General features: G+C 36.2%; 1 protein-coding gene across 1 annotated transcript in view; it reads right to left on the bottom strand.

Moving 5' to 3' along the window:
• The window catches only part of TTC29 (tetratricopeptide repeat domain 29), a 114075-nt gene that overhangs the window by 75613 nt on the left and 23215 nt on the right, over window positions 1–15247 (bottom strand). The window contains exon 5 of the mRNA XM_059843967.1: window positions 9859–10044. Coding sequence (XP_059699950.1) covers window positions 9859–10044 — 186 coding nt within the window. The remainder of the gene's footprint in view (window positions 1–9858; window positions 10045–15247) is intronic.

Raw genomic sequence — 15247 nt, 5'->3', positions numbered from 1 at the left:
GCACTTGAGGACACAAAGGAGAGAGGAAGAGAGAGGTGGAAAGTTGAGCTTCACACAAAGCTACACCAAATGTAGCATTGGTGGACTGACTGCAGTGCAAAAGGACAGGATTTTATCTTCCCTTCTCTGGGTGAAAGACTGCCAGGCTGGTCTTAGGTACTGCACCTTAGAGGATGATACATTATTTCTGTTTACATTACTTAAACAAATATGTGTTGTCTGAAAAGAAAATCATAACTGTAGTAATCCAGTGATTAGAGTATATGTATGTAGTCTTGTCCTCTGAGGACCTATATTACTAGCCTTAAAGCTCAAGCACTCAAAATACACCTACAGAAACCTAGAGGGCAGTGCAGACTGTAGAACCCGCAGCAGGACAGGTCACAGATTCTGTATCACACCAGCAGCACACTGGGATATCAAACCTGTTCTAAAAAGGGCTTACTTAAAGGGTTCTCCCAGAGACACCTCACAAGGTAGGGATAATGCTGGCTTTTCTGGCTGCCTGGCTGCTCTCTAATCCCTTCCCTTCTGCTGCCAGCACTCCTGAGCTGCAAACAGGAGGGTTTTCCCACAGGCAGCTGAAATGACAGCTGCTTTGGGAATGGTGTACTGTGGACCAGCAAGGGGAAAAGACAACCAAACGGGTTCCAAATGAAAATTCCACTAACTTGTCTGTCTTACATTCATATTCAAATGAACCAACATGCAAAATTATTTTTTACAATTAAAATTCCTTTATCTTTTTAGGTTAACACATTTTACTAAAACAGCATTTGTCACATGCTGCCTTCTGACTATATATAAACTCATTTTCGTATATATCCATTTTAATCTGGAGGACAACATTTCAAGCAATGTTGAACATTAGCTGAATGATCACACACCCATTTTAGAGAGAATGGAATTCCTACTTCACAGTATTATTCAAGCCTTCTTTCACGCTTGCAGAGCATCAAAGTGCTTTCAATATGCAAAGGCTACCCAAGATGAAAATGCATTCAGGAAGCTCACCCTCTAAGACTCCAGGCTCTGGATAAGAGCAGGCCCACACTCAGTGGGATGCTCCCATTTCGGGTTTCACAAGTATTTCAGTGTCTATGGGTGGATATCTAAATGCAGAAAGGGAAGGGAGCAGAAAACTCAGGGATGAATGGCACATACTTTGCAATTCTGTTTTTCAGGGCTTAGGAGTTTTTTAAGTTCAACAGAAATAATGAAAACAAGTTATATTAGTATTCAATCTCAAAGATTAATATGATCATTATCTTTTAAATAGAGAAAGTGACACTGAAGCAGATTAGTTTCACTAAATTTTTTTTTTTTTGCTAAGTTGCGTCAAACGCTTGCCTTGGTTTAAATACTTTTTTTTTTTTTGGCAGTGTTTACATTTTATTCAGATTCTACCCAGTTCCCATTACTTTCCATAGCTTCCAATAATAAATTTATTATCAGATGCAGCACTCCAGCACTGGAGCTGTTCTGTGGTGCAGATGATTTACTTCAGAAGTGCAGCTGGATGAATGACCTGCTAAGATCCCAGCCAACCTGAAGGATTCTCTGAAGAGCAAGATATATTTTTATTAACAGCTTTGTGTTTGCTTTACCTATGGCTTCTCCAGATTATTGGTAATGTCTGAGGACATGCAACCCTGGCAGCTCTCAGTGACACTGAAAAGGCACCTCTGGAAACAGCCTCCTTTATCAATTACTGAAAGGAAACACTGCCTCCAGGAAAGTTTATGGTGACAACTACTGGTCCAGCTACAGTATTCCAAGACCTCTCAAAGCTTTGAAGCAAAGAAAAAAAACTCAGTGAGAGGGCAGCTTCATCTCAGTACTAGTCATTAAGCAGTAAATAATTAAAATACCCTGGAAAAGACAGGTAAAATACAAGCAGCAATGCCAGTAATAGACATGAAAGAGAAGAGAGGGAAAAAGAATTTAAAAAAGCAAAGAAATAATTCATTTGAAGTTTTAATAAAGTTTCATTTGCAGTCTTGTTTAAAGATATATCAGACTTTAGGGATGTAACCTAATTACATTTTTATTCTAAGTTCTATTCAAATATCTTGGACTTTGAATCTTTAACACAGATCAAACACAGTATAATTTACTCATGGCTATCAATACTTTAAAAAGATCTCTTCATTAAATGTCATAGTCTTATGAACATGCACATAAAGCAAACAGAGCAATATTGGATACCAAAAACATTTAGAATATGATTCGTACAGAAGTACCTATATAAACAGTTCACCTGAGTGCAACATATTATATTCAAGCACACACCAAATGTTTTTTTTAAATATTCCTGATACATCTTTCATAGTTCAAGAAAACAGCCATAGCTTTTATACAGTAGTTTTATGACTTGAAAATGAACTTTACAATCACTGAACACATAGGAATGGAAACTAATTTGGGATCTTTCTTTTCATATGTTAAAACTTTTAATGACAATGCAAATGACAGAGTTTAGAATCAGCACCTGTGCACTGCTGTGAATATTTTTTGAAGAGCTTATTAGAAAGCAAGAATACACACTGGTCCCCAGGTGCATAGCAAAACTAAAAGATTCTTCGTCTGAAGAGTTAGGCCAGGAAAGAGGGAGTGACCACGAAAGGATTTAGGAAACTTACTTTTTCTTAGTGTAAAGAATATTGTTACTTCCCAGTGCTTAATAATAAACCTTGATTTAAATCAAGCGAAGTAAAATCATGTAGAAAGTATTACATTTTCACGGATTTCTTTTCAGAAGTAGGATCACTACAGAATTTTTCTCGAGTTCTTTTATTCAAAATACTTTCATTACCAACCAAAACCTTTTAAAAATAAGAATAAAAAATAATTTTATGAAGAATATTTTTATGAACCTAACAGGCCCCTTTTTCTTTCAGGTTGCATGATCAGAAGTTTTTGTTCAGACTTTAAGACTGCTAATTTGAGCTGAAAATATTCCTAATTTCTATAACATCAATTCAAGACAGTAGTTGTTAGTTCAATACCAGTAACAGCCCTGTAATAATAAGATGTCATTTGCTGAGGAACTACTTTGCACACTTGTAGGAGGATAAGCTCAATTATTTAATAAACCTGTTCAATCTGTCCTGCCAAGAACCTAGAAGGATTTATGGCTGCTTCTGGCTGACAGAGAAAAGCAGAACATCCAAAGAATAACTCCTAGCAATTTGCTGCATAAATTCTTTAAATTATGCTCTACAATTAAGTTTTTCCTAGCCAGTTTATATATTCAATTCTTAAGCAATCAGAAAACAATATAACAGCTTTGTGAGATAGAGTAAATGAAGAATAACAAAGGAGAATTAGTTGATATGGTGAAAATCAGTGACTGGAAGTACCTTAAATGGTCAAACTGCGTATGCAGAATTTCATGTCCCATTAACGGAAAGCTTCTTTCTGTCTTTAAAGTTGCCTGATGTGGAGACTCTTTATAACTTAAAATTAAGGAACAGGTTTATGTAGTTAAAGACAAAGGATTTGGAAACAAGTGAGTATGTTCCTAAGTCTAAACTCTGCCTACATGCCTTTTCCTGAATAAGCTGTTTGGGAAAAAAAAAAAAAATCACAACTAGGAATAAATCTGAGAAGTTTATCATTTGGGATATGCAGCCTGGGGCGAGGAGAGGGGGGGAATATCATGATAAACCAATGGTATTTGGTTACTACTGGATTTGGTCCGTCATATAAATATTTATGTTCTCTCCAGACAATGAACAGTACAAAGAGACACTTTCAGGGTAGTCTTTACAGGGAACAAATCTATATGACCATCCTGATCTTCAACTTCTTTTGGAGTGAGTTTCATTGAAATTTGGTAAGAAGTCAATAGGACAGTAAGTTCCCACTGCTTTTTTAGAAAATTAATATCTTGAGGAGAAACATTGATCCAAACTCCAGACAGACAGAAAGGCAGGCAGAACTTGCTGTACATGTTGAGACAACAGCACTCTGCTTGGCCAGGGAGCAGCATGTTCTCATACAGCTTTAATTTATCACAGCACACACCAAACCTCACCTAGTACAAGTGCTGCAGAAGCAGACAGGAAAGGGTACTGTAAAAGTGCAGAACAAACCTGTGGTTCCTGTCTGAAAGGATAGATAATCTCTAAATCTCTAGAGCAATGACTCTCCTTTAGGCCTCTGTCATGTTTTAACTAGCACACAAGCTTCCTATAAAAAAAATTACATAGGAATATATATCTTTGAATATTTTTCCTCTTTTTGGTCCACACAATGACAAATGTCATTATAAAAAGGAGAAAGATAATGAGCTTCATGTTTTATCAAAAATCACAAAGGTAACTGGGTACCAAAACAAGTTGCTTACAGAACAGAATCTCCAGCACAGACAAAAGGATAGAAAAACCTATCTTTGAGCTGATAATTTGAGTTGCTTTTGTTCCTGAATGAAGAGATTGGATTCATTTTAGGTTGCCTTCTTCCAGTGTCTAACCTGGGCTTGTAGACACAATGGTCTGGAGATCTCAGATACTGGGCAAAGGCCATATGGGGGAAACCTACCACAGTTAAATAGACAGGCTGGATTGTTCAAACACAGCAATTCTGTTATCAGTGACAGCTCTGCACTCCACAGGTAGCTAGGAAGAAATTAATCTCTCTTCACAAATGCTGTCCCCCTGGTTTGTTTTATTTACCAGCTGTTTGCAATTATGCAATCAGATAGTAAAGCAGAATGTTTCTACACTATACTATGGAGGATTTGCTATTTAAGTGGGCTTGGCAGAGTTGCAGCACAGATAGCAACATAAAGCTCTATTAATGTAGAAGGTGCATGTGGGCCACCCATCCCACAGGTGAATTTTATTCTGGCTACACTTAGCAATCTCCTAAAAAGAAACTTTACTTTTATATCATTAAAATAAAGCTGCAAATTGTGCACACACAAAAGCATATGAAATTTCACAAGCAATTTTAACTTTTGCCTTTTTAAACCTTTTTAGTACTTCATTTTGCAATATTAACATTCTCTTTTTTATATCTGAATATAAATTATTTCTGCCTGAAGGCAAACCAATTGGGGAGATTCTGCTTAAACGTGCATATTTCCTCTGCATAGATACTCATGAATTTATGCTGAGTTTCTCTCAATTATTTATACATTACAGTTTTCAATTAAAAAGCACTTGCCATAAACAATTCAAAATACAAAATCAACAATTTCTTAGTAAGAATGGATTCTTAGGAAGAATTTGTTGACTAAGAACAAGAAAATAAAAAGTTTAGACTTTTTATATTCCAAAACCAAAAGATGTCATGATCCATCTTTAAGTTGTTGTTCAGCTAATATATTCAGTAATTAATAGTTAAGCTTCATAACTCAAAGCCATCCCGTGCAACTTGTTTCAGGTGCAACCTGCTTTAGCAGGGCAATTGGACTAGGTGACCTTCAGAGGTTCCTTCCAATCCAGCCATTCTGTGAAATTCCCCTTAAACACAATCAGAACCTTTCCATCAATTTCTGCAATGCCTTAATAAAAACTTCAATTTCAATACAATGGCAAAGTGACAGGGAAAATCCTACACCTCAGTTTCAATCGAGATGGTTAAAATCTGCAAGAATCCTGTGATGCTTTTTTCTCTAACAAATTAATTACACTTAGAAGTCCCTCCCATTCATAGTTCTTTCAACCAGAAACGTTTCTATCAAATTCCAACATATGAAATAGGCCACATTTTATCCATGATCACAGATAAAACAATTACACCTTTTCAAATAAATCAGGCACAATTAATTAAAATTTTTGGGGTAGGAGCAAAAATCAACTCTGGCATAACATTGCTCTGAAAAGCAATCAGACCTTAACATTGCTTATAATTGAGGCAGAGCTGGATTAGGACTGAACACTTATAAATCCTTCATTAATTTGCAGAATATGGCAGATTTTTTAAATGTCTACGCCATTTTAGAAAGGACTAAAGGAATTCCTCATTGAGGTCTCATAAGGCTTGCAGTCTAAAACACACACACATGGACGAAGCTGGGTTTCTGGATTAGCTGTGTGTTGTGGGAATCAGCTCTGAGATTCCCAACATTGCTTTGCTCTTGCTCCCTTTCTCTCACCAGTTCTGCCTGGCTTTAATCTTTTCAGCCTGTAAAAACTTCAGATAAAGTATTACCCCCACTTTTGTCGATCCTTTTGTGCTAGCAGAATATAAATCTGATCACTAATTTAAAGTCACCACTGTCTTGAGAATAATGGCATCATTTCCACACATCTTACAGCTCTCATAGCAGGGGAGATCCAGGTTCTGGAGTGGCACTGATACAAATTTGTAATTAATTGTGAAAGTTTTATTCATTGGACACTAATGTGATACATGCTTTCTCAAAGAGTTATTGAAATGTATCCAGAAATGTTCCCAAGCACTGCAACTGACAGGTACCCTAAGTTCAGATGCCTGGTTGTGCTATGCTTTTGAATAATATAGAAATTTATCTGGTTTTGTTGTAACATATTTGAAGCAAAGAGCTCCCACAAGTACAAACTCCTTGTTTTCCCCCAGACTGCTCTTTTTATTGATATAAGTTACCTTAAACTTTGGGAGGCATATATTTAAGGTGCATATCACTTTGTGCATGATAGATAGCAAGTATTTAGCAAAAACAGAAAGCACTCAAATATTGCAATGATGTAAGAACCTGTACAAAACAATACTAGACATTGTGTTTTTCAGAGGACTCCACCTGTTTCTTCTGCAATATACAACAGTGTAAACCTCAAGCTCACAATTAACTTCAGCAGAAAGCACAGTAAGATAATCTATCATAAACTATGATTATAATCTTACTCTCTGATATGTTTATAATGACTGATATTACTTCTGAAAATGCATTGAAAACACAAGAAGAAAAGTTTTTTTTTTTAAACTCACATTTCTGAAGAGATTCTATCACAAAACCTGTGCTTACTTGTCAACAAGTAATTCTGGATTTAACATGAGAAAAATGTGTTATGTCATTGCATTTTCAGTGTCTGCAAAGTAACCAAAGCACATTAAAGAGAAATGTGAAAAAATAAGTAATAAATGTTTAAATAAAGTAAGATAATGAGTAACAAAAGTAATATTATCAGCTCTCTGAGGCAGGGGGGTAGCACAGCTAATTGAACAGCATCAAAATCTGAACACTTCTACAATAATCAGTGAATGCTTCACACCTTATTTTACAGGCAGAGTATTTTAGGGAAGAGGTTAAAAAATCTTATTCTGTGAAGAAATGCCATGAAAATAATGTTTGCTCCAAGCAGAACATTCCATTTGTTTCTGTAGCAGGCTACTCACTTGTTGTTTTCTTTCCCTTACTGGCAGCTACTAATGGCCTGCATCCAAATATCATGACTGAAGTCTACACCACCACCACCTCAAATATTTAGCTTTGAAGATTAATGAACATCAGGTTATATCCAGCCTTTAGGACAGGGACCAGGCTGCAAAGAACTTTAAATTTGATTACACAAAAATTACCAGCAAATTTATTGATTTTCTTCCAAGGCAAACAGCAATCTTTACAAGTCCATGTTTAACTTTATACTCCCAAGCAATCAGTCCTAAGCATATACAGACAGCTTTCTTTCCCATGTAATAAAAAATACACTATTGGATAAGAGAACTGAAAATAACTGGGACCAGATGTTTACATTTATTCCTGTAGATACACCCCCAGAGAAGAGAGAATCTAAGTTTTTTTGCAAATTAATTATCAAATTATAAATAACTGAACAAAAGAAAAAGCAGAATTAAAATTTTATTTATAACACAAATAAAACGGATGGAATATTATATAATGCCAACCCAACGTGTCCTCTTATGCTTTTTCTCCAATCAGAACTTTGCCTTGAATCAATTTTTCACCCTTGAAAATACAAAGTGCATGGAATACATCTGCTATCTTTTTTTCTCAGTGGTTCCTCAAAGCAAATCCTATGCTTACTCTCTCAGCTTCTTTATTCTTTAACCTTTCTCTCTCTGGAAATAAAATACTTTCAACAGACAGAGCCCACAGATTCAGTGGAGTTTTACCCTGGGCACTGAAAATCCACTTTGCCTTATTTCTCGTTAATAAGGTTAATAAGAAGCTTCTCTTCTAAAAGTTTCTAATATTCTTCAGCAGGAAAATAAAATTTCTGCTTCTCTTATAATCTCAGGCTATTTCATAACTTTACTTATGTGCTCTTATAATGGGCCTCAAGATATTTAAGTATTCAACAACTTTTGCTTAAGACATCATAAAGTAGAAAACATTAATTTTTTTTTTTTAGGCAGTGCTTGGGTAACAGCAGTGAGTCACACTCACTAAGAGCCTTTGAAGTTACAAGTAGATATGAATGTTTGCTTGTCTGCACCTTCTTAATTCTTTTTTTTTTTTTTTTTTAGTAACTAAAGGACCAAGTAAAACGGCTGCAAAAAAAATTAAAAATCCAGCAATTTTCCAGTAATTTTATTCTACTGAGTAAGAGATAGATAACTGACCTAAGCATTTTTCATTGAAAATGAAAATGACTTGGTTGTGACTGGCTGGGCTTTAAGCAACTGCTATCTTATCAGCTGGGAAAGTGGATGATACCATGTGTAGGAAAAGTAATCCTTCCATTTTACTGATTATTGGTATGTGCTCAAATTTTAAACTGAATCCAGGTCTGAGTGTTTGCAGGCAAGAAAGATAAGACAACAGTTCACAGGAAAACAGTGTGAATGACCATCAGTCTAGAAAGATGTGAAGAAATATAAAAAAGGTGCTATGTGTCAGCTGTAAGAGAGCAAGAGGAAAAAATAGGACAACACCCTTTCAATTAAAAAAAAAAAATAGGCTGCAGACTTTTTGTTTTATGTCCAGGTTTTTGCTGGGAAATGGGGCCATCTTTCAAAACACAGCCATTTCACCAGACATTTAATGGAATTAGACTATTTCCACAAAATATTTCAATTTCTGTCAATCTTTTTTTTTTTTTTAAGAGAAGCCGCTTTATACAAGAAACCAGCCACAAGTTCAGCTCAGAGCTGGAATTGTTTCAACCCACAGTCAAATTCAGAAACAAAACCATAGTGGCTACAGAAATCACATATTTTAAGCAATAGTTAGGCATGCAGTACACTTACAAATTAGAACTGGAAGACAGGCTTTATTCAATTTCTTGAATCTTACCTATTGCTTGCCCTCCCACACCATGAAAGGATTTTAGGCAAACAGAGAAAAATGCCTTTTTTTATACTCAGACTGCTATCCACACAAATCCCTCTGCCATGAAAGGTAATATCTGCTTTTAAATACAGAAACAAGGTTCACCTTGCTATAAGAAAGCAATATTGTTCACAGTGAGAACAACTGTTCACTGCAACAGGCTCCCCAGGGATGTGGTAGAGTCCCCATCACTGGAGGTTTTTAAGATGCAATTGACAGGGTGCTAAAATAACCTCATTTAGGCTCCCTATCCCATGAAAGGTTGGATCAGATCACCTGTCAAGGTCCCTCAGAGCCCGGGCTGTTCTGTGATTCTAGTTACTTCTATTAAAATCTTCTGATTTCAGAGACTCACATTTTAAGGATGTACATGGAGAAAGGGGGCAGGTGGTGAGGTCTAAGTCTGAGGCAAACACCAATGTGGCAGTCAGGAACAAACAAAGAGGGTGTCACTTGTGACCAAGAGAACCAGAAGGTCATTTTAAAAAGAACAAAAATACAGGATGTTTATCTAAGTGTAAATTGGAAGCAGGATTAAACATTACAGAACTACATGTCCCCAGCTCTTTTAATTCAGCCCAGATTGTGCAACTAGAGATGCCATCCAAAGCAGCTTTGTGATGTCAGTGCCTTACCTTCTTCCTCTTTGATGAGACCCATGTTTACATACGCTTGTGCCTTTCTCTTCCCACCATCAATTTCTACTAATTGAGCTGTGTTATAGCTTTGCTCATAGAAGTAGTTACTTAACCATTTGTCCTCAGGGTCATTGAAAAAGCAGGCCAAGCTAAGCTGGTTATCATACACCTTCTCATAGTGCCCTTTAAAAACAAAAATCAAAATAAAAAATGTTATATATCATCAGAGTTCAGAAATTCTGCATATTATAGCAATAATCACAATGAAAATTAAGAGCTATTTTTATTTCTACCATTCAAATGCCATCAAGTTCTGCTATGTGTTCCTTCAGAGAAGTTGAAGAGGAAAAGTATAACCTTACAAATTAGGCACAATTTGAAACATATTTTTGTTCTCATTTCTGTGTGCAAAACCAGAATTCAGTTCAATAAAACACACAGAACCTGGATAAAACACTGGCTAGTCAAAAGAGAAGTCAGAGTGAGACTGGAGAAGCATTTGTCTGAGCTTCTGGACCCTGAAAAGGCCTAAGAGCTTTCCAAACCTTGGACCTCTAAGGTTAACAACTGTGTATATGGAGATCAAGAACCAAAAAGAACACTCTGCAAACACAATCCATTAATTCATATAATTTTACATGTTCAAAGTATGACTTACAGGAGGGGCTTTGAGTTTTCACGTATATTCCCATGTTTAATACCTTAGCACTCTTAGAAATTAAAGACAAACTGAAATCGCACCCATTTCCCTAAGATCCCCACCCAGTTCACCAAGGAATTGTTCTCAGAACAAATGTGGAAAGCACTGGATTCTAAGTCCCAGATTTTCTCCATGGCCTGAAGTTTGGATTCTACTCTATATCATCTCAGACAGCTGAATGAACACATATTACCCCTAAAATTAACAAAAAATCTGCAAGTCCAAAATCTAAGTAGCAATACAAAATTATCCACAATTTAAAGTTACAGAATAACAACTTATTTACCTTGGAAAAGTACCTTTAAAAAAAATCCCCACAAAACATCAGCCTTGAATTATTCCAAAACTTTACTAATTTGGAGTAGAAATCTTAAACTTTCCTGACAAATGTTATCATACTGTTCCACCCTAAATTGAATTTGAAAGACCTATTTCTTATATGATGCTGAAAATCTATGAAATAATAAAATAGAGCATGAACCTGATGTGAAATTGAATAATTAGCTAAAATACCATTGCAGTTTTGGTGGGCTACTTAGTGTGTTTGGGGCTGTTAAATGAATATGAGCCAAACAGAAAGCTCTAAAAGGAATTTCCACATATTTGGGTAAAGAAGGAGTTAAGCACAGGTCTGGCAGCCAGTAAGAGACTTTTTGGTTAAGCTGGGTGTGTCAACAGAACTGCTTTGTTTTCGGGAGCTCTGCAATTTGTAAGCTTTCCTCAAAAAGAGAGAAAATGGAGAAAAGAAGCTCTTAATTCTGGATATGGAGCACCACACAGAAATCAACTGGGAAAAAATAAATCTTTTCAGTGTAGGCAAGATCTTGAAGTCCAGATCTTTCCCAAGTGTTTTAAAACAAGGACAACCACACAAAAACACTCCAATCAAAAGATGCAGTTAAATTCTCTTCTGTTATTTACAAGAAGAATTGGGGGAAATCCAGTTCCCAAAAGGATGAGTTTAATGACTTTAAATTCCACCACCTATGCAAGTCACTTGCACTATGTGGAACACACTGCAGCAATTACCCAAACAAGTACTTTAAATTCATCACTAAACCACACAAGAGGGATTTGTCAGCCTCATCTCTGGTATGTTCTGTCCTAAAATTACAAATTACATATGAACTAATTGAAGAAATGTAAATCTCTCATTCTCTCTGTTGTCATGACTGTCAACAGCCTGACTATCTTGATAAAGTTCTTCAGTGTGTTGCACAACACAGTAAGGACTTTATTCTTTTGAGAAAAAGAGCTAATCATGTCTGTAGTCTTCAAGATATTAATCTACTACTTGTTTTTCTTCCTTTTTTCTCCATCTTGGTCATTTCAGAGAACATTGCCAGAATTCTTTCTGCTTAAAGTTTTTTGAAATCAAGCTGAAACCTTTTCCCCATTCTTGAACACTCTTTTTATCTTTTGATTTAAAAATTCATCCTCTAATGGTAAACAATATTTTTTTTTTACTGCTTGTGTTATTTTATTCATTTTATTTATTATTTTGCTTTCTTACTTATTTTCTCAGAATTTTGCATTCCATGAAGTTGTAACCTCAGATTTCTACCTTTCTAATAATTCATATTAAAATATATAAAATTATGATTTTGAAGCAATGGGTATTATTGTTATATGCATTTCTACCTATAGTATTTTAAAAGAGATAACATCTCTTCCCATAAATGAGTGATTCACAATCTCTTTAAAATCACCAAAAAGGAAATAGCTCAGAAATTACATTTAGATTATCATCTCATCATTTTCATCTAAGGTTTTAAATCAAAACACCAGCTTAAGTTTTGAAATTCAGCTTTGAGAGGAATAATTATCAATATACAGACTACATGTATTCCTAATCTGAATATTCTTCATGGTTAGGAGTTTTCATGCCTTTTGTTTCTCCTCAGTACTGAAAAAGCACCTCTTGGGTGCCTCTTTTTCAGAATATCCTGGAGTCTATATCATATAAAACATATTTATACATTAGAAATTAGGACTATTTTGGTACAATAGCCTCATAAAAATATCCTCAAATGATTCTCGAATGGAAATAACAAAACTGGGTTGGGCTTAATATACCTATATTTACCTGTGTACATGCACATACACACATACATGCCTGTATTTGTATATAACATATGTTTATACATCTATGCAACATCATTATCTATCACACATATCAACATTGTACTAAATCCAAGACACTGCACTGTACCAGCTACTAAGAAGAAAATTAATTCTATCCTAGCCAAAACCAGGACAACACACAGAGATAAAGTCAATACCCAGTTGGGATTCATCCAAACGAACCAATTTAGATATGGATAGGAGTTACCAAGGATTCCTTTCCTCTCGGTGAAGAAAAGCAGATAGTTCTTGGATGAGGTTTATCTCATCCTGACTTGAACAATGCTTGCAGCACAAGGAAATGCTTTTAGAGATTATTTTAGAAGTAGAGGCAGAGCTTCCCACGATTACAAGCACAAAACCACATGAGCAGTGAAATACGAAACCTAATTATAACCACTAACATAAAGATAATAATACACATTAGATCACAGCTAAGTGAAAATGAACTCAAAGATACCAGAGGATACATACAAATGGGTGCAATAAGCCAGAAAGGGAAGAGATAATTGGATCATTATTGGATACAGAAACACTGGATACAGATTTGCTCCTCTGAAATCATTGCTACAAAGTATCAAGGCACTTATGTGACATAAAATTAGGCAAATAACTTCAGGTAGTGCCCTACAAATCCCAAGAGATGGAAGTGACCCGAGGCAGACTCCAGCTTTGATTGAATGAACTTTAATGTGACCTCTGATGACAATCCTGCCGGTGCATAACAATGAGAAGTGCACAAAGACAACCTTGTCTCTGGCACTGGCTTGGGCAGTGGCTGACCAGATACACAGGCCACAAAACAAACCCCACACTTTTACAAGTCATTTAGATTTGGACCCAAAGTCTGAATCACCCATCAAGAAGTTAACTGATCATATTCTGACAGTGGCAAAGCTAGTGTGTGAGACTTAGTGAACTTTTACATCCCCAGGAGAGGAATACAGGAGTAGGTAAATACTCTCTTCTAAAAAATCTCCAAGTAGTTTGGATATTAAAACTTTGAACTCTCTGGTTTTGTAGAGTACATTCTCTACAACTTATTATAAAATACAAGACAAATAATCTTTAGGTTTCTGTTGATCAAAAAAAAAGAAAACTCCCTAATTAAGTGTTTATGTACAAAAGGTGAGTTTACAAAAGGTGAGTTGTCCTATCAAACCTTCCTGAGATCTTTCTGTTAAACAGAGATTTAAAAAAAACCAAAAACCTTCAATTTGAGCTTAAACATTAAACCCCATATATTAAACACACAGGGTATTCCCTGCTGTGTATCAGGACTGCTTTAGGTGCTTTAGGTGCACCTCAGCTGCCAGGTAGCATCTCCTCTTGTGCTCAAGCCATAGGCCCTGATCAGCCCACTGAACACCTTTGTTCCTGGACTCTTCTCAAGAACTGCAAGGCTGTGCACAGAACAGAGGATCACTCAAATATCTGCATGTTTGCTGTGCTCAGCTAGACAACTACTAAGTAGTGTAATGCTAGGGATAGTGAGGTGCAGTTTGAGAACCCCAACAGGGCTAACATGAGAGAAAAGAAACACACAGAAAGGCAGCAAGCCATCCTAGTGTGACTCAAATACAACTTGCTGCCATATCTCTATGATCTCCTTTGTGGCAGGATGCAGTGGAAGAAAGGGAAAGAAGTACAGGAATAGTCTTTAGAGAACATATGAAAACATCAGGAAGAGATCTTGGCTTGGTGTTTCCTTTGAAGAATAAAATAGGCAGGTGCTCCATTTTCCATTAACAAGAACTTGTACTGAATTCTAAACTACAGGTATCAGAAAGAAATCTTTCAACATCCAGCTCTGAGTCCTTATTTCCCACTCAAAAAGCCACCAGTCAGGGCTTTGTTCCTGCCAGACAAAGGCCACATGGAAACGCTTCAACAGGTGTTAACAGTCATCCTCCAGTTAGCTGTTTGAAGTGTGGATGACTGGATTATAACTGACCCTTCACTCTCGAAGGCACATAAAGGTGTGGCCTAAGGTCAATTAAATCACTAGGAGTAATTTTTTATGTCAGAATGAGACACAGTGCTGGAAGACTAATTTTTCTTTTGCCAAAAAGATCAAAATCAGTGACTTAGTAGCAAGACAGCTGATGCTGTGAGGAATTCACACAGAGAAAGATATAGGATGGAAGATGTTGGACCAAAAAGAAGCACAAATTGCAGCTGAATATGGTGCTGCAATCAGTTATTTCCACCTGGATCTATACATGGCAAAGAATCAGTCCCTTTTGCTTGTTCAGAAAAAGGATGCCTCTACATCTATAGGTAGAAGACTCCTCAATCACTCCTTTTCCCAGAGAGTTTATTCATAAATAGATAAACTTTTTTCCTGAATGTTTAGCTGTAAGTCCACAAATGAAGAAAGTGAAAATGTGAGTTGGGAGCATGATGACACCAAGTTACAGGCAGAGACTGTTTCCTAGACTGTGCACAGAGCACACCACTCCCAACACTGCCAGGTATATATAGGGAAAATGCACAGTCTATAAAAAAAAATGCTAGGGAAATGGTCAGGGTATAATTTTACTGGGTAAAGGATAAAACCAA

Source organism: Haemorhous mexicanus, chromosome 4 (assembly GCF_027477595.1).
Source record: "Haemorhous mexicanus isolate bHaeMex1 chromosome 4, bHaeMex1.pri, whole genome shotgun sequence".
Classification (NCBI taxonomy): Eukaryota; Metazoa; Chordata; class Aves; order Passeriformes; family Fringillidae; genus Haemorhous; species Haemorhous mexicanus.
The sequence above is the reverse complement of the archived record's forward strand: the minus strand, read 5'-3'. Positions and strand labels throughout refer to the sequence as shown.